At 41.1% G+C, this 24,005-nt stretch overlaps 1 protein-coding gene across 7 annotated transcripts in view; it reads left to right on the top strand.

Annotated features, from left to right (window-relative positions):
- Positions 1-24,005, top strand: part of LRCH1 (leucine rich repeats and calponin homology domain containing 1) — a 201,829-nt gene that overhangs the window by 108,221 nt on the left and 69,603 nt on the right. For all 7 annotated transcript variants that reach the window (XR_014236937.1, XR_014236938.1, XM_082365414.1 and 4 more), the window contains exons 3-7: positions 4,298-4,424; positions 16,340-16,445; positions 21,617-21,753; positions 22,549-22,676; positions 23,881-23,944. Coding sequence is in view for 5 of the 7 variants with exons in the window: in XM_082365414.1 (XP_082221540.1) it covers positions 4,298-4,424; positions 16,340-16,445; positions 21,617-21,753; positions 22,549-22,676; positions 23,881-23,944 (562 nt within the window). In the remaining 2 variants the exon portion in view is untranslated. The remainder of the gene's footprint in view (positions 1-4,297; positions 4,425-16,339; positions 16,446-21,616; positions 21,754-22,548; positions 22,677-23,880; positions 23,945-24,005) is intronic.

Genomic DNA, 24,005 nt, shown 5'->3' with positions numbered 1-24,005 from the left:
GGATGACAGAGTCAGAGAGGTTAAGTGACTTACCTAAAGTTCTATGGACGATTATGGCAGAGATGAGATTTGAACCCAGGTTTTCTAATTCCACAGCTGGTGATCTCTGTACCAACTGAGTAGGTGAATCTGTTATAGAAATCTTTCTATAAATTATTTTAAGTGAGTTCCATGTTTCATTATTAAGTGAACCCATTCACTTGCAAAAAGGATCTATTCCAGTAGAATAAAAAACTCATATGATGTCTGATAATAAAATCACATGTAAGACTATAGCATGTTTTTATCATCACATACATTAAGGAAAATATAACTTTCTGATAAACCAGTAATAAATAATGTTAAATACCAAAATTAAGTCTGAAAGCATGGATATTGATAAGAAAGGCCATAGTCAAAATACATTAAAATAAGACTCTCTAAAAGTGAAACCAGGGCTTCCCTGGTGGCGCAGTGGTTAAGAATCCGCCTGCCAACGCAGGGGACATGGGTTCAAGCCCTGGTCCAGGAAGATCCCACGTGCCGTGGAGCAACGAAGCCTGTGTGCCACAACTACTGAGCCTGCGCTCTAGAGCCCATGAGCCACAACTACTGAGCCCATGAGCCACAACTACTGAAGCCCGCGCACCTAGAGCCCGTGCTCTGCAACAAGAGAAACCACCGCAGTGAGAAGCCCGCGCACTGCAACGAAAAGTAGCCCCCGCTCGCCGCAACTAGAGAAAGCCCACGCGCAGCAACAGAGACCCAACGCAGCCAAAAATAAATAAATAAAATAAATAAATTTATTTAAAAAATAAATAAAAGTGAAACCATGCAGAAGTGACTTGGTTTGTGAATTCCTTAATTTAGGACTTTTGTTAAGCGAGGGTAGTAATACTTGAAGAGGAATTTAGCCTGCAAACTTAGGCCTTCAGAACTGTTCAGGTTATGATGAGCTGTCTTGTTTCACCCTGAAATGAGGAAACAGACCGGTAAGTCTAGTAGGAAGTCATTCAGCCGAGAAAGAAGGAAGACAAAGCGTTAGCAGTAATCACAGACTGGGAAGAGCCCACTGCCTTCCTGCCCCTCCTCCTTCCTCCTCACATGGTCCTCCACCAGCCTGAGCAGGGAGAGTGACGAGGGACACCGGGGAGGCCCTGCTCTGTGGTGGCAGAAAGGCTCAGGCCACCACGACCGAATCTGTAATTTCTACTTCTGAATAAGTGGCCCTTTTCCCCCGTTAATATACTCTTTTGTAATGAGTGAGTTTAAAAGATCTTTTTTTTTTAAAAAAAATATTGCTTTCAGATGTGACTCCTGGGCTGGATTTGAAAATAAATGTTGGCCATTACCTGATCAGATGCTGTACGGTCTTATTTTTAACCATTCTTTCCTTCAAGGGCCTGTTCATAGTGCAGAGGGCTGCAGGAGACAAGTGGGGGCCGGAGTGGTGGATTGTGGCCTGAGGCACTTACTTGCTTGAGAAAAATTGCTGCCAGATGAGTAGTTTCAAAAAGCTCAGGCTGCTGATGTGGTCTTTAGTGGGGAGAGGATTAAAGGGCGTGCAGTTTCTCCTCTTCTTTATAAATATTTGCTGGAGAGCTAATGGGTTTTTGTGTGTGTGTGTATTTCCTTTTTCTATGGGGGAAATTACCAGTAATACAGGAACATCCTGTGATAAAATATACAAAGTACAGGCTGAGGGAACGGATGGATGAAATAGAAGAAATGTGCCCCAGGCCTGTGGCATGCTGTATTATGACTAGTCCTGGCATCTCGATTTGCCTACAGGTGATTAACTACAGTATAGATAGAGGAATGTGTAGGGCATAAATAAATAGGCTATTCCATCAGCTGCTTTAAGCATAAAAAGCATTCATCCCCAAATGCTTTCACAAACCTAAATTTTATTTTAAATTAGTTAGCCATCCTGGAAGAACTGCAGTGGGAATAATCCCATGTAATTTTAAATGCTTATGTGTCTGAAGGAGCAGAAGCTTCATTGCATTGCTTCAATGGTATATAGATGCTCTCCCAATGCAATACCTGCTAATCTGATTAGATGCCCGCATTGAGGTAGTGAGACTGGGAATACTTTAAATCTGAGTTTCCAAGCAGAGAAACACAGGAAAGATCTCCAACTGTAATTGTTGATTCTGTGGAAAATAGGAGCGTAGACATTTCTAAAAATACTTACCTTTGTTCCCGTTATCCTCTCTTCCAAAGGAAGTTCAAATATGGCTCCAGAATAAGAGAATTACCGTATTAACGTTTTAATTTACCCGTCCTCACTAGGTGAAATTGTATATTAAGAAATATTTTAAACCACAAATTCCAAATTATTTACTTGTCGCCTTTTAATAAACTGAGTTCTCCTTTCCAGAGGGAGTGTCTCAGGAAACTTTTTTGGAGCTTGAAGAAAGCTGTCCCAGCAGGGCACTGGGAAGGCCCCTTCTTCAAGACCGAGGAGCCCCAGTGGGCTCTTGCAGCTGAGAGGGGGCAGCGCGAGGGGTGTGAGGGCACAGAAAGACGGCCTGGTAGCCCTGGTACCCCCTTCCGCTGCCCCCAGACATCAGGAGAGAGTGTCAGGGCGAGCCCATTGCCGCTGTTCTAGCCTGTTATCCTAGCCAGGGGGGAAGCTAAGAGCCAGTTGGTCCTTCCAGCATCAGGATACAACCTCCACCCTCAAGGGCGCTCACTCTCCTTCCCCCTCTGGTGGACCCCCTGAGAGAAAGCTCTTTTCCTTCTGTGCCTTTTTGCAAAGAGCTTTCTTTTCACATCTGGGCAGGGGAGAGAAGACATGGCTCTACATTTTCTTGCTAACGTATGGTTGGCAACAGGCACCTGGTCACGGTGGTCACAGGGGGGCACCCAGGTTGGAAAGGCTATTTTGACAGCACAGCACCTGCTTTTTCTGAGCCCGTCCGTTAGAGACACCCTTTCCTAATCAGATACCCACCCCCTCACATGGTAGGGTGAGGGCGTAAAAGGTTCCACTGAACTATCACATACGTGTGGAAAAGTGCACAGATTGTAAGTGTACATCTTCATGAATTTTCACACCTAGAAGCACCCATGTAACCAGTATCCAAGTGAAGTTTCTTTTTATAATGATATTTCTTCCCAAATTATGAAAGCACTTTGTAGGAATTTTGGAAAATACAGCAAAGTATAATAAAGAAAATAAAATCCACTCACCGTACCGACTCCCAAAAAATGGCTACTGCTAACATTTTGGTGTGTTTCCAGTCTATCTGCCTGTTCCTTTCTCTCACACACAAAGACATATGCACACCCACAAATACGCACATGGTACCGCAGCTTCCGAAGTCTCACACATGTGTGCGAATACACACAGAAGTTCCAAGTACAGATTTGTAGATATTTCACTGCCTGGTGGTGGGCTCCCTCAGCAGAATGGCTGAGAAAGAAAGGGAAACTGAAAACCATCTGTCTCCTTACTTGATAGCAGGAAAAGGGCTCCTTGTGGAGGGGAAGGTAAATAAATGGCCGACATATACTTATGGGTGATTCATAGATTTCACTTACCCGATATTTTCCCGGCTCTCAGTCAACTAGCATTGATGATGGGAAATTTAAAGACTTCTTAATGCGGACCATTAAGTAGAGTAGAGACCTTTTGATGAAGAGCAGAGGTGAGGCCTGGACTTACACTTTTCCTGGCTCCCCTGTGCAACTGAACCCCTCTTGGCTCCAGCTTCACTTTTGCCAGAAGGCCGACTTTCCGTTTTCTTTTTTAATTGGCTCTCTCACAGATAACCCAAGCAGAATTTAACCACAGAGCTCTTGCTTTAACAAAAGGAAGCTGAATCAAAATGTTGGAAATGGGCCCGGTGGTTTTGTGAGTTACAGCAAAAGGATCTTCCTCGTCACTGCTAAGATGGATGCAATGACGCTTCCCCGTGCCGAGCTGGTTGCTTTCGTCCTCGCTGAATCTCCCGCTCGCACTGCCAGAAAGGAAACAGTTGGCACCAGCTTCCCGTTGCCATTGGTGGTACAGCCTGTGTTGCCCATATGCTCTCGGGCTGGCCAACAGCATCTGCAGGGGGCTTGATAGGGTCCCTTGTGCTGGAGAAAGTTGTTTCCCTCAAAAGTGCCTATGCCTTTCTTTTTTAAAAACTATTTTTTATTTTCTTATACACTTGGGATTTGCGTTTTTATAAAAGTTTATCAGACTTTTTATATTTGCAAAATGTTTCCTTCCGTCACTCTTTTCTCCTTGTTTGTTAAAAAAGCATGTTCACAAACAGTATGAAGTAGCCTGCCTGTTTACCAGAGTTCTTGTATTTCTTCGCAGTCGGAATCAGCTGTCCGCCCTGCCGGCCTGCCTGTGTGGTCTGCCTCTCAAAGTCTTAATTGCAAGTAACAACAAACTTGGATCGCTGCCTGAAGAGATAGGTCAGCTCAAACAGTTAATGGAGTTGGTATGTTACTGATTTTTAAGACGCCCTTTTTGTTTGTTTACTAATTGTAGCCTATCAAGGTAGTCAGAAAGACTTTTCGCTCCAGTGGGTCAAGGAGGGGATCATGTCGTGGGAGGTCTGTATATGATAGAGACATTAAGTGGGGAAAGGAATAATCATGTGTTTGCTGTGACAGAGTTCCTGAAATTTACAGGTTTCCTGTAGTTTACACTTCCTGAAGTTTGCAGGATTTACAGTTCCTGAAGTTTCCAGATTATCCTATGGTATTTAGGTCACTTTTTTTTTCAGATTGCATAAATAAATTTGTGATAAATTATGGATACACTGGCAAAATAATCTGCAAATAAGTTAGTAGGCCAAACTTTATGAATGTATATAATTAACTTGGAAAGAAGAGAATGCTCTGATTCTCTAAGGATTTTAGGAACCGTTGCTCCAAATTGATGTAACTTTAAAATGTGTCCATATCCCCAGGGAGAAGAAAGAAGAACAAGTTATAGATAGGCAGAGATGGCTTGTGTGTACCTGAGGCCGAGATGTCAGCTCCTTCACTACTAATTGAATTACTGACCTTGTTTCTAAAATGCGAAAGAATGAGTTCTTTCTGTACTTCTGTTGAGCTAAGATATCTTGGGTGAATGAGAGGCCAGAATGAGCAACTGGTCTAAACCATAATGGTCATAATTTATCCTCCGACAAGCATTCGTCTATACTGCCCTTGTGTCAAGCACAAAGCTGGATGTTGTGATTACAACCATGAAGAGGAGATAAAACCTTCCTTCAAGTAGACTCCAATCTAGAACATTGAAGGCCAATAACTTTTCTCTTGTATGCCAGTTCCAGTTAATTTTTTCAGGGCCACCTGGAACACTGGGGTGATGGCTTGTGAGGCCCAGATAAAGAGTGCTATGACTCCACGGTCATGTGTTCATCTGGAATTGGCTCTGAAAGTGACAGCCCCCATGACACACATGTATCCACTTTGATTTTAGGACAGAAGGGAGTAATTTCTGTATAAAGGCAATAGAGCCCTAAAAAGAGTGCCTTTTCCAGGACAGCAGTATCTGAAACCCATTCCAACTAGCTCACACCAAGAGTTGGGATGAGTCATAAGGATACAGGGGTCTTCACGTCACTAGCACCGTGACATCTGGTCAGGGATCGTGAGTGACTGGAACAAGATACTGGAAAGTTGTCAAGAACCATGGAAGCCACTGGTTTTCTTGCTCAGCTTTCTGCACTTCTCCATACAATGGAGAGGTCACCTAGCCCATACATCCCAAGTTTAAACGTCCCCCCAGATAAAGCACATAGCAGGACCTACTAGCATGTCTCAGCCTTGGTTTCTGAGTGAGAGAGGCGAGACCTGGTTCCAGCGTCCTCTCCTGGCTCGGCCAGCGATGCCCAAGGCACATGGTCACATTGCCCGGACATGGCTGCTCGGCTGCCACCGAGAGGGGTGATTCTGAAAGAAGACAGATTATTAATTTGGGCAGACATCCTCCTCTCCACGAAGTCTCTATAACAAGAAGTAAGTGCATGGCGTAGGAACTGATAGATTGATTCAGTCTTGGGGTTGGGAAGGGTTTGTACAGGAAGAGACCTTTGAGAGGCGCCTTACATAAGTCCATGTAAGGGACAGAGGAGGCACTCGAGAGAGAAGGGACGGCTTGTGCCAAGGCCCGACAGCCCGGGAGTGTACGGCAGGCTTGGGGAGCGTGAAGCAGTATAATCCCATTGAGGCTAGGCGGGGTGAGGCGGGGCGCTGCATCCTCGAGGCCTCGGCTTAGATTTCGGCCATCGTCGCCTCCTTCCCCGAGTGTTCAAGGCCCTGCTGAGTCTGGCCCCTGCATGCCTCTCTAGGTTCGTCTCTTGTCCCTGGCCCCTTCACCCTCTGAATTCCAGCCTTGTTCATCTTCACTTCTAGACTTTTGAGCACATCACTCTTTCCACAGGGACTGTTTCTTCCTTCTCTTCTTCTCCTGGTCAGTTCTTAGCCAAGGTAGATTTCACTTCCTCCAAAAGCCTTCCCAGATCCTCCAAGCCAGGGTGGGGTGCTCCGAAGGCCAGCAGCCTCTACGTATCACTGAATTTTCATGGAACCACATTTGTCTTCTCACTTGGCGTTCTCCAGGCCAATACCCACTACACCTTGAAAGCTGCTTCAGGACCGGAACTGTGTGTTACTTGCTGTTTTATGCCAGTGCTTGGCACAAGATAGATGCCCAAAAAAATGTTTGCTGAAGGCTGCTGTCAAATCGTGGACAGTGGACCAAGAAGGTGGCTTGGGACCGATTGCGAGGACTCCCAAGTGCCGTGCCAGTGAGGGGCGACTCTGTCTTTCAATCCAAGTTAATTCAGAAGGTTCCATTTTAACAGATTTCTGGAAAACAAAAGATATAGCAAATAACACTTCGGATGAAACTGATAGTTATTTGCTTTTTTAAAAAAATGCTTCTTTCAGGAGTGTGATAAACCCCCAAATCCGGGTTTGCTAGAATTTGGATTAGGTCTTGCAAACACTGTATGAGTACAGCGTTGGTGTTTTTCCACTTGTCGGGCTCCTGCGGAGTGGATGTGTGGCACATCGGTGAAGTCAGCCTTTGGCAGCCGTAATGTGTTTCTGTCCCGCTGCACCCCGGGCTTAAGCTGACAGCGTGCCGGCCATCGGCTGTGCGGCTACAGACCAGCTCATCTGCTAATAGGTGGTGCACGTGCCGAGCCCTGCAGCCAGCCCCACACGGGGCAGGGCTTCCCTCAAATCCTCCTGTCAGCTGCTGGTGGCAGGCGGCGGAGGTAGAAGAGCACTGTCTCTCGGCTCGGGGCACATGAGCTGCCGGGTGGCTCTAAGGGATGCCCTGGGCTTTTCTTAGGCCCCCGTCCGGAGCTCAGCTCTAGGGAAGCTGCTTTGCCTCCTGGTTCCAGTGCTGCCATCAGCCTGTCCTGTGTCTTTTGTCCACCAGCAATAACTCTTGCACGCCTGAATCCTAGAATGTTAAAGCCATAGTGGTTTTAAAAGACGTCTAGTCCGGGACTTCTCTGGCGGTCCAGTGGTTAAGACTTCGCCTTCCAATGCAGGGGGTGCGGGTTTGATCCCTGGTCGGGGAGCTAAGATCCCACATGCCTTGGGGCCAAAAAACCAAAACATGAAACAGAAGCACTATTGTAACAAATTCAGTAAAGACAAAAGAAAAAATGGTCCGCATCAAAAAAAAAAAGCAATCTTTAAAAAAAAAAAAAAAGACATCTAGTCCAAGCTCTCAACATCTTACAAAAGAAGAAACCCAAGGCAGAGAGACGGTGAGCGATGCCCAGAGGGTCGGTCACCCTGGCGTAGCTGACTTACAACCCAAGCAGAAACACCCTCACCCAGCGCTGTCCCTCACCCAGCACATGATGCAGACAGCAAATGTCATTTTATTTTTTTGTTTCTGTTTTTTGTTTTTACCTTTTAAAAAGAAATTTTTTTTGATGTATTTTTTTTTAACATCTTTATTGGAGTATAATTGCTTTACAATGGTGTGTTAGTTTCTGCTGTAGAACAAAGTGAATCAGCTATACATGTACATACATCCCCAAATCTCCTCCCTCTTGGAGTATAGTTGATTCACAATGTTGTGTACTTTCTGCTGTACAGCAAAGTGAATCAGTTATACATATATATATATATATATATATATATATATGTATATATATCTCCACTCTTTTTGAGATCCTTTTCCCAAATAGGTCATTACAGAGTATTGAATAGAGGTCCCTGTGCTATATAGTAAGTCCTTATTAGTTATCTATTTTATATATAGTAGTGTGTATATGTCAATCCCAATCTCCCAATGTGTCCCTCCCCCTCTTTCCCCCCTGGTAGCCATAAGTTTGTTTTCTACATCTGTGACTCTGTTTCTGTTTTGTAAATAAAATTTATTTGTGCCATTTTTTTTTAGATTCCACTTATAAGCGATATCATATGATATTTGTCCTTCTGCAGATGTCATTTTACATGTACTAGTAGCCACATTAAAAAAAAAAACAGAAGCAAGTGAAATTCATTTTAGTAATATATTTCAGTTTACCCTAGATAGCTAAAATATTATTTCAGCATCTCTACAATATAAAATTAATGAGATATTTTAGAGTCTTTCTTTCCTACTAAGTTTTTGAGGTTTTCCACTGACACAGCCCAGATTGGACTAGCCACATTTCTCCTGCTCAATAGCCACATGGGGCTGGTGGCCACCCTTCCAGACAGGGCAGCTCTGTAGCTTGTGTTCTTTCTGCTCTATGGGCAAGTGTGATCTTCACAAAAAGCAATTATTTGTGAAGTTGGTGAATATTTAATAACTTGCTATTGTTTAACCGCAAGGGGTGACTGGCCTTGCTTAAGGTCACAGACTAAAAAAGATTAGTTTCCATCCATTCTTATTTATTTTTCATATCTTTTTGCTTAAAATAGTAGTGATACTACAGGTAACCATGTCAGATGATTTTTAGCTATCAATTGGAAAAAAAATTCCCTGGAGAGCCTGAAGTAATTCTAGAATTGCGTGGGAGGCTCATGTTTTGTAGTTACATAGTAACCGACTTGTTGAAAACATTTGGTTGCTCCAGAAGCATTCAGAGTACCTTCAGTCACGTAGGGCTGATAAAATCTCTCAGCTTATTATTAGGCTCTGAGCCCTGTTGAACTATTTTGGTAGAAATATTTGAGAAATTTTCACATTAGACTCAAAGAGTATCCTAAACTGAGTTGTAAACTCTCTTCTCTTCCAAGTATGAGCGAATGTTCCAGAGTCATCATTCGCTTAAAAACCAAACACCAGAGCACCGTGGCCATCTGCAAGAAGGGTGCCCTCTCTGATTTTTGAGAGGAGTTGGATTTGGAAAACAGTATCTTACTTTCTTGAATATATCACAGTTATCTAAGAATCTTAAAACATAAAGCATTGCCATTTAGTGATTGTGATTGGGCAAAGAATATGGACAAGCAGTTTTTCCTCCTTCCATGAAGACTTTCATTAAGAAACACTTCTGAGACGCCTTTTCTTGAGTCCACAGGAGAGGCGAGGATATATTTCCACATTGTTTCGGGTGCCGGAGAACTTAGGGGAACCTAAGCTCTATGGAGCTGCCCCTCAAGGGTCATTTCTGATGAGAATGATCTAGAACTTTCTGACCTCAGCTACTTTGAATTACTTCTGTACCGCTTGTCTCCTTAGAGCTGTAGCTGTGTGTCTGTGTTGCTTTGTAAGTCTTCGTATCTGCATGTTCTTTCTATCCAGGAAAGAGATAAAGCACTGGCATTTACTGAGCACCTACTGTATGCCAGGCACTCTGCTGGGTACTTGACATGTGTTCTGTCATTCGATCTTGACAATAACCCAGCAAGGTGGATATCCTGTCTACCTTGCACAGACAAGTTTGGGTTTCAGAATTACTCACCCAAAGGACGTGGGGCTGTGATGTGGTGGAGTGGAGTGAAAACCAGGTTTGTCTGTTGAAAGCCCAAGGCCTTTCCGGAGTACAGTGCAGCTGTGCTCACTGGGTCCTCATCTAGATCATAAGCCTCTCGTGGAGAGGAGCCATGATTTCTTTCTGTGCAGTTGCCCTGTTTCAACTTGCAGTGGTTTTCCCATTCCAGTTGGGGCAGGCTGTGAACAGTAGGGAGAATGTTACAAAAGTAGGGTGTGGTACAAATGGGCCATGTCTGTCTGAGAGTTCCCTCACTGAAGAACCTCAAGCCAGGCCCGAGGGTCAGCAGACTTCTCTTGGGTTGACTAAACCTCATTTTACTCATAAAGACGGTGTCAACATCCTGGAAACATGTTTTTTTTTTTTTTTTTTTTTTTTTTTACTTGTCAAATCATACCTGAAGGATAAGGTGTGTTAAATATTTGGTAAGAAATACCGTATGAATGCCATGTTATAATTAACAGATGGCTCTGAAGAAGACAGGCACACTAAGTAAGAACACAATAAATTTGAGAACCTTTTATGGGGCATTTGCCAAAGGTCTAGAAGTTTTCTCACCAGTTCTCTGTACATGCTGACACACTGGGGTCCATCTCTTGTTTGGTTTTTCTCAATTCTGCCCTCTCCCAACTCATGCCGTGTGTGAAAATTGTGTCTTCCGGCTCTTAACTTCATATAAGAGAACATAATATCACTGTTTCAGAAACCTGCTTTTACAACCCCAAACTCACTGGACCTGACTCAGGTAATAACTGACTTGAAGGCGCATTTTCTGGCCCTGACTAGACATGCTACTTTTTTTTTTCTCTTTTTTGTGAAATGTTTGGTTGTGTGGAGAGTTGGAATTCAGGGATTGATTATAGACACGGGATGTATTGAGGAACTTCTGATGGAAATCTCTTCTTCGTTTTTTTTTTATGTGTCGCATTCCAGTCTCTGAGGTAGGCGTAATGGAGACATGAATTCATGTCTGCTGTAATCGTAGGTCCATTCCTAGTCTCTGGAGATGCCGCCTAACCTCGCTGGTTTCTGTGAGGGAATTGGAAACTCATGGCCTGTGCAGGGTCCTTTCTGTTGCTTCTATCTCCGCGTTTCTTATGAAGAGCAAGGTTTGTGCTTGCTGGGTATGTGAAAGAGTGTGAGGTAGGGTTTTATACTAGAAGGAGACTCTCAGTAAGTGTTGAGAGGTAATAATTTACCATAGCAGAGGTTGCTTGAAAAAGTTTTGAGTTTAAATGAACATACTGATTTGTCTTAAAATTAAAGTTCTCACTACAGGCATTTAGGTTTTTGATTGCTGAAAAATCAAAATTGACATTACTCCTAAGTCAGTTAAGTATCTATCTTTCAAACAAAATCTCTTCATTATTTTTGATATGGTAGATGGATTTTCCTGATCTTGGAAGGAAATTGTAATTATTTATAATATCACCTCTTCTTTTTACCTAGGAACAGAGAGGTTAAGATATTTACCTAAAGTTACACAGTGAGTCATACAAAAGACATTTCCAAAAATGGACATGGTCACATGATGGGAGGCCAGTATTGATAGCTTGTATTTCCTGTTAGAACGTTTGCATTTTCTTCAATTAAATAAAGAGGTAGAGTTTTAAAAATAAATTTATTTATTTTATTTTTGGCTGCACTGGGTCTTCGTTGCTGTGCGTGGGCTTTCTCTAGTTGCAGTGAGCAGGGGCTGCTCTTCGTTGTGGTGCGTGGGCTTCTCATCACGGTGGCTTCTCTTGTTGTGGAGCATGGTCTCTAGGCGCCCGGGCTCCAGTAGTTGTGGCACGCGGGCTCAGTAGTTGTGGCTCGTGGGCTCTAGAGCACAGGCTCAGGAGTTGTGGCACACGGGCTTAGTTGCTCCACGGCATGTGGGATCTTCCTGGACCAGGACTCGAACCCGTGTCCCTTGCATTGGCAGGCAGATTCTTAACCACTGTGCCATCAGGGAAGACCAAGAGGTAGATTTTAAAATACGACTTAAGCTGTAGTATAACCACGCTAAGTTTCTGAAAACCTAAGAGTCAGGGGAAGGTAGCTCATGAGAATACCATGTGCAGTTCTGCCGCTTAGCCTGGTCTCACTGGAAACCTTCTCTATCCAAGATCATCTTGACGCAGTAGTTATGTTGGCTTTCATTAGAAGTCACGACTTCAGAAAGCATCTCTAGTCTTTTAAAAAATATATTCTGAAAGTGAACATTTCCTAGTTTAATTATCCTTGAACCTACGCGGATGTTTTAAATCCTTGTCATTTTTGCATTCTGAAGGTAAGGTAGCAATTAGCAGTCAGTCAGCTAAAATGTATTAATCTCCAACATGCATTTAATCCTTCTAGAGACTTTCTTAATTGCCCAGAAGAGTTGTGATGAAATGAGAATCTTAACTTCTAAAGTTTTTCTTTTGGTTGCTTAAAAGCATCTTGATTAAACCAGTGGAAAATAAGTGTATTTTAAGTCATAGCTAAAATTCTCTATTTTGTTTTTTTATCTAAATGACAAAATTAGACTGGCTGGTTCATAAAACTTAAGTTTGAGTATTTATGTGATTATATAATGCATAATGATTAGATTCATTTCTGTATCAAACAATAGAATTGGGCCCACCTGTATATTTATAACTTTATAATGCTGAATATATGGTAATTTGATTTCACCGTGGTTTGGAATAATTATTTTCCAAGACATAGCTTAGGGCTAATAGACAATTCAGAGGGGATTCATTTGACTGTTTTAAGAAGCCACTGGATCTGGAACTCATAGCTTGATAAATTCTCAATATTGCAGAAATATGGGGCATTAATGTTGTTTATTTTTAAAATTTATTTTCCTAAATCATATCTTTTTAAAATGAACTCCGCCCCCCGACAAAAAAAAAGCCATTATTTCTTTTAGACTAAATGTGGACAGACATGTTCTAGAGAACCAGGCTATTCTAGGACTGTTGCTTTTACACTTTTTAACCTGAAATACGTTATCTGAAAACATCTAGACTATTTTCCTCTCTGTACTCCTCCTCATTCCCAACTAATTAAGACATAATTACCTATGGGGTTTTATTTTTGTGATGAAATTCATAACCTCTTTAAAACTTGGCAAGGTTCAATAGCTGGGAGGGCATTGAGTTTGCACAGTTTTCTGCTATATTGATCATACAAGAGTGAAAAGTCTTTATCTTGCTTTTTCCCTCATTATTTTGGCAGGACAGGAAGTAACTGAGAGCAGTGCAGAGTACTATTAAAATAATTTGACCTTCACCATATACCCTTCAAAATGTGAATGGACAATTGGACTTTATGTTTCTAATTGTCTACAGATGTCCTGTCTTGTAAGTTAGAAGGAAAAACTTGTTTTATCATTATGTGAAGTTCTTTAAAAAAAAATAAATTAGGAAAACATTTCCCTGCAGGTAAACAAGTGTTTAAATATAGCTGAGGGGAGTCTATTTTCTTTGATAAGGCCATTTAGAAATATATGTTGGAAAAATTACCTTATATTTATGGAAACAGCATACTCTAATTTCATGGCTAGCCGGGGTTAATCAACAACATGCAAGGTGAGTGTAGTACACAGGAAAAAAATAGAATAAAGATGCATTTCATCTCCGGAGATTTCATGGCGAGACTGTGCTGCCTAAATATATCTGTTCTCTTTTAGCTTTCCTCTCCCACCTCTCTTTTTTTAAGAGAAATGTTTTTTTGAAAAATTATGTCCTTAAAACTTCTGAAAATCATCAGTTTCACATTGAAAAATACGTGATTCCCGTAATCTGCAAAAGGGTCTTTCTCATGCTATCACTCACAGACTTATAAAACATTTTAGGTGTCAACATAAATTCTCCTTAGAGGTGGAAAATAATTCTCACTAATTCTTCTCCCATGACCTCCCCTCCTCTCAGCCATCACCAGCATGACTGTGCCTGGTCCTGAGTCCAATAAAATGATTTAATTTCATATATTTCTAGGGCTTACCTGTGTACCATTTGTGTGAGGACTCTTAGATTTTAAAATGGTACCTCTTGCTTATCGGTAACTTGGTGGAGGCAAAGAAAGATAAAACTTTCATCGAAAGGGTTTGGTTGTTGACTTTTGCGGCTGATGAAATGCCATAGTAACTGGGAAGAGGTGGCATTTTACTTTTCACTTCTCATATATGGAAGTATATTCAGAAAGGCAGAGTAATTTACTGATTCAGTGAGGGGCTAAGAGTGACTGAACAAATCTCTGGACCTCCTAATTATGTAATTACTTCCTTAGACATTTATGTCTCTGCAGATGCGCTTGTCGGTTTTTTTTTTAACATTAGGGATGTCTTTCATAAAATTTGGTGTGACTTTTCTAGGCCAGAAGCAATGCAGCAATAGCCAGCTTGCGGGTGATGCCATTGAACACCTAATGTCCTTAACCTGTCACACGCCAGCCCCCTGCCCCAACCCCAAGTCAGACAGCTGAGTATGGAACAGTATGGCGGGCTGATTCCAATGTGTACACCCAGGCTTTACCGATGACAGCTTCATTTCCTTTAATAGGAGCGATGTTATTCCTCTTCATCAAGTGATATCCATTTAGCGCCTTCATGACCTTGACAGCTTGGCAGGTCACCTGAGGATATGTAAGTGAGATGAGGTTAGAGGGCAGTGATCCACTGTGTTCTGTACGGCCCTGCTCTTACACGGAGCACAGAGGTTTCAAGGAATTGGTCAATGGTGAGTTCTCATCCGAGTGAATATGAAGCCAATTTCTGAAACAAGGCTTTGCTGCTTTCTAAAAGGATGAGTGAAGGGGAGTTTTTGCAGGTTCAGCAGTGATGTGGGATGTTTAAGGACTTGATCTCATTGGGATCATTTGTGGCCCAAATATATTTGTGGTTCTGTGACACCAAGCAGGACCTGCAAGAGATTTGGTGTGTATGTTGGAGCCTCTTGGGTTCCCAGCCAGAGACAATAAACTGTACCATTATGGAGCGTTAACATAAACGGACTTCAGAAGTCTTATCCAATATTTATTGACCCCTTACTTTATTTATTTATTTTTTAAAATTTATTTTATTTAATGTATTTATTTTTGGCTGCATTGGGTCTTTGTTGCTGTGCACGGGCTTTCTCTGGTTGCGGCGAGCGGGGGCTACTCTTGGTTGCGTTGAGCGGGCTTCTCATAGGGGTGGCTTCTCTTGTTGTGGAGCACGGGCTCTAGGCGCACGGGCTTCAGTAGCTGTGGCACGCGGGTTCAGTAGTTGTGGCGCACGGGCGTAGTTGCTCCGCGGCATGTGGGATCTTCCCGGACCAGGGCTCGAACCCGTGTCCCCCGCATTGGCAGGTGGATTCTTAACCACTGCGCCACCAGGGAAGCCCCTGATCCCTTACCTTATACCTGGCATTCTGCTCCGCACAGGAGGCAGAGTGACTAAGGCACAGTCTCTTCCACCTAGGAGCTCACAGGCTCACAGGAGAAGGCAAACATTTGAGCAGATTTGAGTTTGGGACTTTATCCTGAGGAGCCATTGCAGGTGTTTGAGCTGATGAATGATAGAGTGAAATTCACACTCTGTAAATCTTCAGTCTGTGAAAGATGGAACCGAGGAGGAGATTGATGCCTGGAAACAACCAGAAGGTCATTGTAGTGTCTAGCTGAGAGACACTGCTGCTCTGGGCTAGAGGAGTGGCTGGGCTAAGGGAGGTGGAGAGCAGGGCAGAGCTGCTAGGGCCAAGAGGAAGGGTGGGGTTAGGGGAGCTGATAATGATATAGAAGATTAAAAATGTCACGGCCACCATTTTGCATGTGTCAAGAGGTGGTTCCGATCAATGATTACTAATAGAGTATTACTTTTCCAAAGCAAAGAAGACACAGCCCGCATACCCCACAGTCTTGCGTGTAAAATGTTTGTCAAGGTGTTCAGGTCCAAAGTTTCCAGCCTTCTGATAAGAACTCCACTTTAAATAAATAATGCATCCAAACAATGCAGTAATATATATAGGTATCCACTGTAAAATATGAGCATCTGGTAAGGTAAGGTAGTGGCTGAACAGTGGGCTGGAAATTTGTTCCAAGTGTTAACCCTGGTACTTGCAAGCCTTGGACAATTGACTGAACTTTCCTGAGCCTCAGTTTTCTGATCTGTGAATATTAGGCCAGTAATCTTACCTCATGGGTTTGTTGTGAGAAATAAGACTGAAGCATGTGAGAACAGCAGCCCTCGAGGCTGGCAGAGTAGCTCCCGAAGGCTACTGACATGCTTCTTTTCTCCCTTTTCTCTCAGAGGATGTTTCAAATGTTGCACTTTCTTTTTTCTTCTCTGTGCTAAGCCTCACTTGACCTCGGACCCAGAGACCAATATAAAAGTGTACCTGTGTAGTTGTCCTAATATTTAAATTCTGTAAGGAGATTTCACATGAAATGCTTGATCTCCTGGCAAAAGGCGTTTACTATTTCTCCCTTTCTTTTCAATGCAGGACGTCAGCTGCAACGAGATCACAGCCTTGCCTCAGCAGATAGGGCAATTGAAATCCCTACGAGAACTGAATGTCAGAAGAAATTACCTTAAAGTTTTACCACAAGGTAAAAAAAGAAAGAGGGAAAAATGAATCAAACAGGAGGCTTTTATTATTTTTTGTTTACCTTTGTGAAGAAGGTAGCTCTAGTCATGTTTGTATGTGCCTATTAATATTAATTATAATTTGAATATCATGTGCTGATAACAGAAAAGTTATATTCAAGTTGTAATTTTAGTCAGGGGTTCAGTAACAAAATCATTCCCCCTGTATAAAGCTGTGTGTGTGTGTGTATGTGTGTGTATTAAGTTTGTTCAGGCTCGCATAACAAAGTACCACAGACTGAGTGGTTTAAACAACAGAAATGTGTTTTCCCGCAGTCTGGAGGCTGGAAGTCTGAGATCAAAGTGTTGGTCAGTTTGGTTTCTCCTGAGCCCTCCCTCCTTGGCTTGTAGATGTCCGTCTTCTCCCTGCATCTTCCCTCTGTGTCTGTGTCCTAATCTCTTCTTCTTTATGGACACCCATCCTACTGGATTAGGGCCCACACGAATGACCCCATTTTAACTCATTTACCCTTTAAAGACCCTATCTCCAAATACAGTCACATTCTGAGGTACTGTGGGTCAGGGCTCCGACATATGAATTTGGGGGGCACACAGTTCAGCTCCTAACAGGAGGCAACTTGAATTGCTTTTGGTATGGATGGACGTGTGATGTCCTGGAACATCCGGCCAATAGTCAGTTGCCGCACTTGGTCCTGCAGATCCAGAAGTCAGGGTTTGGGGCTTTGGGGATCTGGGAGCCCTGACTGGGAACCCTGAGTGTCTCGAACCCATGCTTCAGGCGAGGGCATGACTTTGCTGCAGTGAAACTTGAACTGATGTCACTGGTTGTTTGGATGAATTTCTTGAAGCCTGGAGCAAGGATGGCTCCAGGGCCTCAGCATTGAGACTCGGGTTCCCTGAAACAGCACGAACACCGAGCCCCTCACACAGCCCCACCCAGGAGCCAAACGTGGGCAAACCTTTCCCTGCAGCTCTGGGCTTCCATAGTGTGTCCCTCTGATATGTTGCATTGAAGCTAAAGTAAAAAGATATTCAATAAAAAAAATTGTCAGGGACTTCCCTGGCAGTCCAGTGGTTAAGACTCCGTGTTTCCACTGCAAGAGGCATGGGTTCGATCCCCGGTTGGGGAACTAAGATCCCGCATGCAGCACAGCCAAAAAAAAAAAAAAAAAAAAAAGCGTCAGTCAACTGTACTTCAATAAAACAAAAATAAATTAAAAATAAAAAAGATATATTTATTCAGAAATGTTATACCATTAAGGACGTTGATAAGCAGCCTTGTAGATCATGCTGGAACTGAATTTCACATTTTGGGATCCTCGTTTGGACCTAATCAGGAATGAGTTGATGAACAGCAGGACACTGAATGCTTTCTCCAAAACGTACTCTGGTTCTCAAAGATCACATTGGTTTCTATCATTTTCATTTAAGCACATTAGGATGCCTGATAAGCTAAAGCGTATATTTGGGAACAGTCAGCATTTGGTTAATCTGACTCTAATGCAGCTATTTGAGAGCTGCCTGATTTTTATTATTCTGTTCCTGCTTCATGATCTTTGGCTTGAAGTGCTTCGTTATTCAAGGCAAGAAAATGGAGCTCAGGAAAGGGAAAGAACTTTATAAAATGTAATGTGCTTTATAGATGGGAATTTTAAGTGTCATCTGCCATCTTCACCTTTCTCATGCTGGCTAGTATTTAAAGAAGAATTAGAAACTGTCTCGGCCTAAAGATTTATTACTTTATTACTTGAGATGACTTGGTATAAAAACATTGATTTTTCATTTTGTCATTGTGCGGTTCCAGTTCTGAATGGATGAAATTGTTTTTCTTGGTTTGAGCAAGTACAAAGAGAAAACTCTTACTAACAGCAAATTTATAATCATATAGCCTTTCATAGCATTAAAGAAAACTTTCATCTAAATTTAAGCTCTTAGGTTAATTATTGAGAAGTCATCACAAATTATTGAACTCTCGTTTTCAAAAGAAAAATTTAATTTACTCATTTAACAGTTTCCTGTAGTGGTTTAGAAACATGTGGGAAGAAGGTGCATCTGTAAAATCAAGATATTTGTTTCTGTCATCACTCCTTGCTCTCTTAACTTAAAAGCATTCCTTCTCCTAAAAAGATCACTTACAAATTTCTATACTTTTCATAATTATTTTTTCTCAGGCTTAGTATTTTAATATACACTCGGAGCTAAAACTTCAGTTTACTGGAAAATCTTTTTAAAAAAAAAATAATTTCCTGAATATCAAGTTTCTTTTTGCTTTACTCTGGAGAACTCCGTTAACAAAAGAGCATTGATAATGCTCTCAGGCAGTGAATTTAAAGACTTTTCATATTTACTCACTTGTTTTTCCTCTTTAGTACCCCTCCTCATATGCTTTCAATTTGAGGAGGGGGGGAAAGTTTGCGGCCTAATTGCCCACATCAATCTTGTGGTGGTTTTACTACAACTAATGCAACGGGGAGACTCTATTTTGTTCTTTCTGGCACCAGGATGGACAGAAGATTAGTCATTCATTGCCCCTCTTTGCAATGGAGAAAGAGGAGTGGGATTCATTGTTCTTTTTAGTTTTTCTCTTACCCCTTTTTTCCTGCTCTGTCTCTTTTGGCTTTTTCTGAGCTGGAGTTGTCATTTTCTCCTTCGTTTCCTTGTTGTGAAAATGTCAGATTCTAGCTTTCCTAAACTAAGATGGTAATTGTATCCCCAACAGGCACTAAAAGGAATTGTCATTATAAAAACCATTTCTTACTTTATTTAACTGTAAGTCGCCTTCCTTCCCCTCCTGCTATGTCTTCCAAGCACTTAGCTCTCTAGTCTTGCTTAAAGGTCTTCATTTTAAGTGACAAATTGCTGAAGAGCCAGAGTGCAGTTAAACTTCACCCCTGATTTGCCAGCCTAACTTGAGGGAGTCACGTTAGCCATCAGAGAGATGGATTCATATTTCTGGAAGTTATAGCAAGGAGATACTCTTTTTACATACAGTCCCCCTAATTCTCAGCCCTGTTTTCAAAACAAACTATTAACGGGAAAGATCTTACTTTCCCTTTCGCTTTGACTTTCTTGATTCCGTGCCGTCCTCTGGCTTCACCTCCTCTCTTCCAGCTCCCACTTTTCTCCATGTGCTTTTTCCAGGCAACCAGGACGAGTGAGACCTGAGGCAAATCACTTATCCCACTATTGGTGGGAGAGCTGAGTTCGAGCAGAGAATTAACTTGGGGCGATTTTAAAAATACACATCCAATTCGAATAAGAATTCAAAAATTCTAATTTGAAAATTCCAATTCAAAAAGATACATGCACCCCAATGTTCATTGCAGCACTGTTTACAGTAGCCAAGACATGGAAGCAACCTAAATGTCCATCGACAGATGAATGGGTAAAGAAGATGTAATGTGTATACACACACACACACACACACACACACACATACACACACACAGTGGAATACTACTCAGCCATAAACAAGAATGAAATAATGCCATTTGCAGCAACATGGATGGACCTAGAGATTATCATACCAAGTGAAGTCAGTCAGACAGAGAATGACCAATAATATATGATATCACTTATATGTGGAATCTTAAAAAATGATACAAATGAACTTATTTACAAAACAGAAACAGACTCACAGACATAGAAAACAAATTTATGCTTACCGAAGGGGAAAGCGGGGGAGGGATTAATTAGGAGTTTGGGACTAGCAGATACACACTATTATATATAAAATAGATAAACAACAAAGACCTAGCAGGGAACTGTATTCAATATCTTATAATAAACTATAATGGAAAAGAATCTGAAAAAGAATATCTATACACATATATATGTATAACTGAATCACTTTGCTGTACACCTGAAACTAACACAACATTGTAAATCAACTATACTTCAATAAAAAAAATTTAAAAATACACATCCTGAGTTTCTCTTACACAGCCGCCTGCCTATCATGGACCTGAGTTTGGGAGCTGCTGAGCGGATGCTCCTGTGTCTCTGTCCTTGCATTTCAATCTCGTGACTCTTTTCTTTAATACAAAGTAGTTCACTAAGGTATGAAAGAAGGAAAGTCCCTTCCACACCCAGAGCGAGTTGAATTCGCAGAGCCTGGTTGCTAAGTGAACCTTTGTTGGGGGAACATGAAGTAGTCTGAGTAAGTAGCTGAGTAACGTGAAAACTCTCCAGCAGTACAGGGGGAGCGGAGGGATGGTATGAATTCTTTCTCCAGGTCACTGCTTTCCGTTCCTCTTCTTCCTCGAGTCCCTGCCCTTCATCTGCTTGGGAATTCCTTGAGTATTTGAAAGCACCGTGTATCCTCCCTTACCAGGTTTCATAACAAACGTGGTGAGGCCCGTTCTGAAATGAACCCGCCGTAGCCTCTCACGTGGAGATCTTGGTGGTTTGCTCCGTGTCACCCTACTCTGGCATTGCTCGGCGTCTTTGCTCTATGTAATATATTTGACTTCGTTTCTTGCAGCTGCCAACGTCGGTTGGAATGCTTGAAATTACTGAGTGTTTGCTATGCCACTGGGTGGGGATTTTAAGCTAAATATAATGTTCTGTCTTGTTTGTGGAGCTACAGAAGACTTTTTTAAAGCAGTACAATAAAGCCTAATCAAATCAGGATTACAGGGTCTGTTGCAAAGCTCCAAATTTGATAGCATTTCTTTTTTAAAGTGGAGTTAAAACAATCATGAACATATTTCTAGTAACTCGTTCCGAGATTCTGCCAGCCCACATACATGGAATGCATAAGAATATGTTGTAATTAACATATTATTCATAAGCTACAAGCTGTTTGAAAACAGTTTGAAGTTAAAACATAAGCATATCTTGTGTGGTGTGGCTTATGTGATTGTTTCACTGGAAAAAAGGCCTTTTTAAACAATAGGTGTTGTGTATGTCAAGCGTTTCCAGCTCGTACCAGAAATAACAACAAATTAAAAATTGTTGGGCCCCCAATGAAAGCTTTCCTCTCCTCTTTAGTAAAGTATTATATATACATAACTTATATTCCTAATACACAACTTGGTTTTAATTATGCTAAATGATATATTTCCAGATAAGCAGAAAATTTTTGAATGTGTTTAGCCATTTAATCTTGTTGCTTTCTGAGTTTTTTGTTTTTCTTTCTTTCTTTTTTTTTTTTTTTTTTCTGTTCTTTTAGAACTAGTAGATCTTCCCTTGGTAAAGTTTGACTTTTCCTGCAATAAAGTGCTCGTGATTCCCATTTGTTTTAGAGAGATGAAGCAGCTGCAAGTATTACTGCTTGAGAATAACCCTTTGCAGTCTCCTCCAGCACAGGTGAGGGGTCTCACAGCAAAGCTGTTGCCGGGGGGATAGGCTATCAATAGCACCTAAGCAACTCTCAGCAGAACTGGTTTGTTGATATTTTGCAGAATTAATGTATGGATACGATCATAAACAGTCACAATCTCTTAAAACATGAAACCTCGGGTGAATCTGACTACAGTATGTTGTCTTCTGTGACATCAAACCTGTTTACCACCATTTGCCTCACTGTTCTGGTCACCGCAATCCCAGAATTATGATGTTTGATTATTTCACTTATTCAGTTACTATGTTTATCATTTTGTATGTGCATTTGAAATTTTTTCATGGAGTGTATGGATTACAAAAGGAGTAATAGATTCCTTACATTGAAGTCAGCTGGAAAATAGAGTTTAACCATTTTAAAATATGATTGTCAGTCATTTAGAGACAAGATTCAAGCTCAAATATTAAACTATGTGAGAACAGAATGAAGTATATATGCTTTCAGAATTGGAACGTTACCAGGTTAGTTATCTGACGTATATACGTTTTACACTATTTATACTTAAATGTATTTCTGTTAGAATTTTGTGGGTAAGTGCAAGAGAAACTAGAAATTTCTTGAACATGGTTTTCTATTGAAGTAGAATTTGGAGGAAATGATTGCCTAAAATCTTACCTGTCTTGGAGAGGTCAAATTTGGTGGTCATTGTTGACGTGTTACTTAAAGTGAAAATGCAAAAACTAAAATATACAGAGTGAGATGTCTAGTGTTTACATTTTGTTTTGCCATTAAAAATATATTTATTATTAATTTCTCCATAGATTTGCACCAAGGGCAAAGTGCACATATTTAAGTATCTGAGCATCCAAGCGTGCCAGATTAAGACAACCGACTCCCTTTATCTCCACACCATGGAGAGGCCACATTTACACCAGCACGTGGAAGACAGGTGAGTGTGACCCCGTCGGCTAGAAGCCCCCGTTTAGAGTTTGCTTAGGCCAAGGTGCTCCAGGTAACTAACTCCAAAAATCCTTTTGTTTCACTCAGCTAATGCAGATTTATACATCAGAGTCTCGAACACTTTTGGAACAAAAAAGGGAAAATGGATGCTGTTGATAACATTTTGGCATCTTTCAGGTTTCATCTACCCTCTCCTAATCAAGAATCAGTCCTTCCTGAGTGCAACATATGTGTGTGTGCACATATTATAAATAAGATCTATAATATAAATATATGTATTTTTTACCTATCAGTTAAAATAACCACATCAAACTGAGACATGGCTTTTGTTGTTTTTTAAAAAAATTTTTTGGGGTTATAGTTGATTTACAATGTTGTGTTAGAGACATGGTTTTTTAAGTTAATTTTTAATGTGCTTCCAGAACATTGTTAAGAAAAAATGCAGACTTTATTTTTTTAATTGTCTTTTAAAAATGCACTGTTCATAGTTTTTGCCATTTCCTGTTCAGAATGGAAGTTTTAGAATCGTTTAACATGTCCTTGGCCATTTTGTGGTGTAAACTGGGCCTTGAATTTTCAGAGAACAAAATTATCACACTGAACACTCTTGTAGAAATGCAGGTTGTTTTTGAAATGTCTTCATTGCAGAAATCTTTCTTGAACTTTTTACTAAAAAAAGTAAATATACTGTAGTGACTTAAAATCTCAGCCTACCCTAATGGTACCTTTATATAATGCTTAAAATATGTATTCATTATTTTATTGTTTTAAACATACTATCAAATTTATTTAGTCACTGAATAAAAGTTTACAGAATTATTGGGAGTTAGGAAATTTCATAACATAAGAGGTAAAAGCAATTGGTAGTTTTTGCTTTTTCATATGCTAGAATCAGTAAAATAAGAAAATTATTAACTGTTTCAAAGAACGGGCCACTCAGGTAGAGTATAAATCCATGAAACTCTGAATACAAAGAATTTATCTTGTACCATATTTAGACGGTACAAGTATCTGATTTTCATTAGGCCCTTGTCTTAACAACCTTCAATACTGGGCGAATTTGTTGTCTTTTGGTAATAATAAAAATTTGTTTAGTAAAGTCATTATTTGAATATAAGTTGATGTCTCTTGTTGTGAACTTTGTGATTTTAATTTTTTCTAAATGAATTCAATATCGATGGCATCTAACCCAGCAAGAAGGATTCTGACTCGGGCGTTGGGAGTGATAATGGAGACAAGCGATTATCTGCCACAGAGGTAAATTCGTGATCAGATTTTTTTCCTTTGTGCTTCTAGATATATCTACCTGCATTCGCTG

This window comes from Balaenoptera borealis (assembly GCF_965194805.1).
Source record: "Balaenoptera borealis genome assembly, chromosome: 18".
NCBI classification, from domain to species: Eukaryota; Metazoa; Chordata; class Mammalia; order Artiodactyla; family Balaenopteridae; genus Balaenoptera; species Balaenoptera borealis.
The sequence above is the reverse complement of the archived record's forward strand: the minus strand, read 5'-3'. Positions and strand labels throughout refer to the sequence as shown.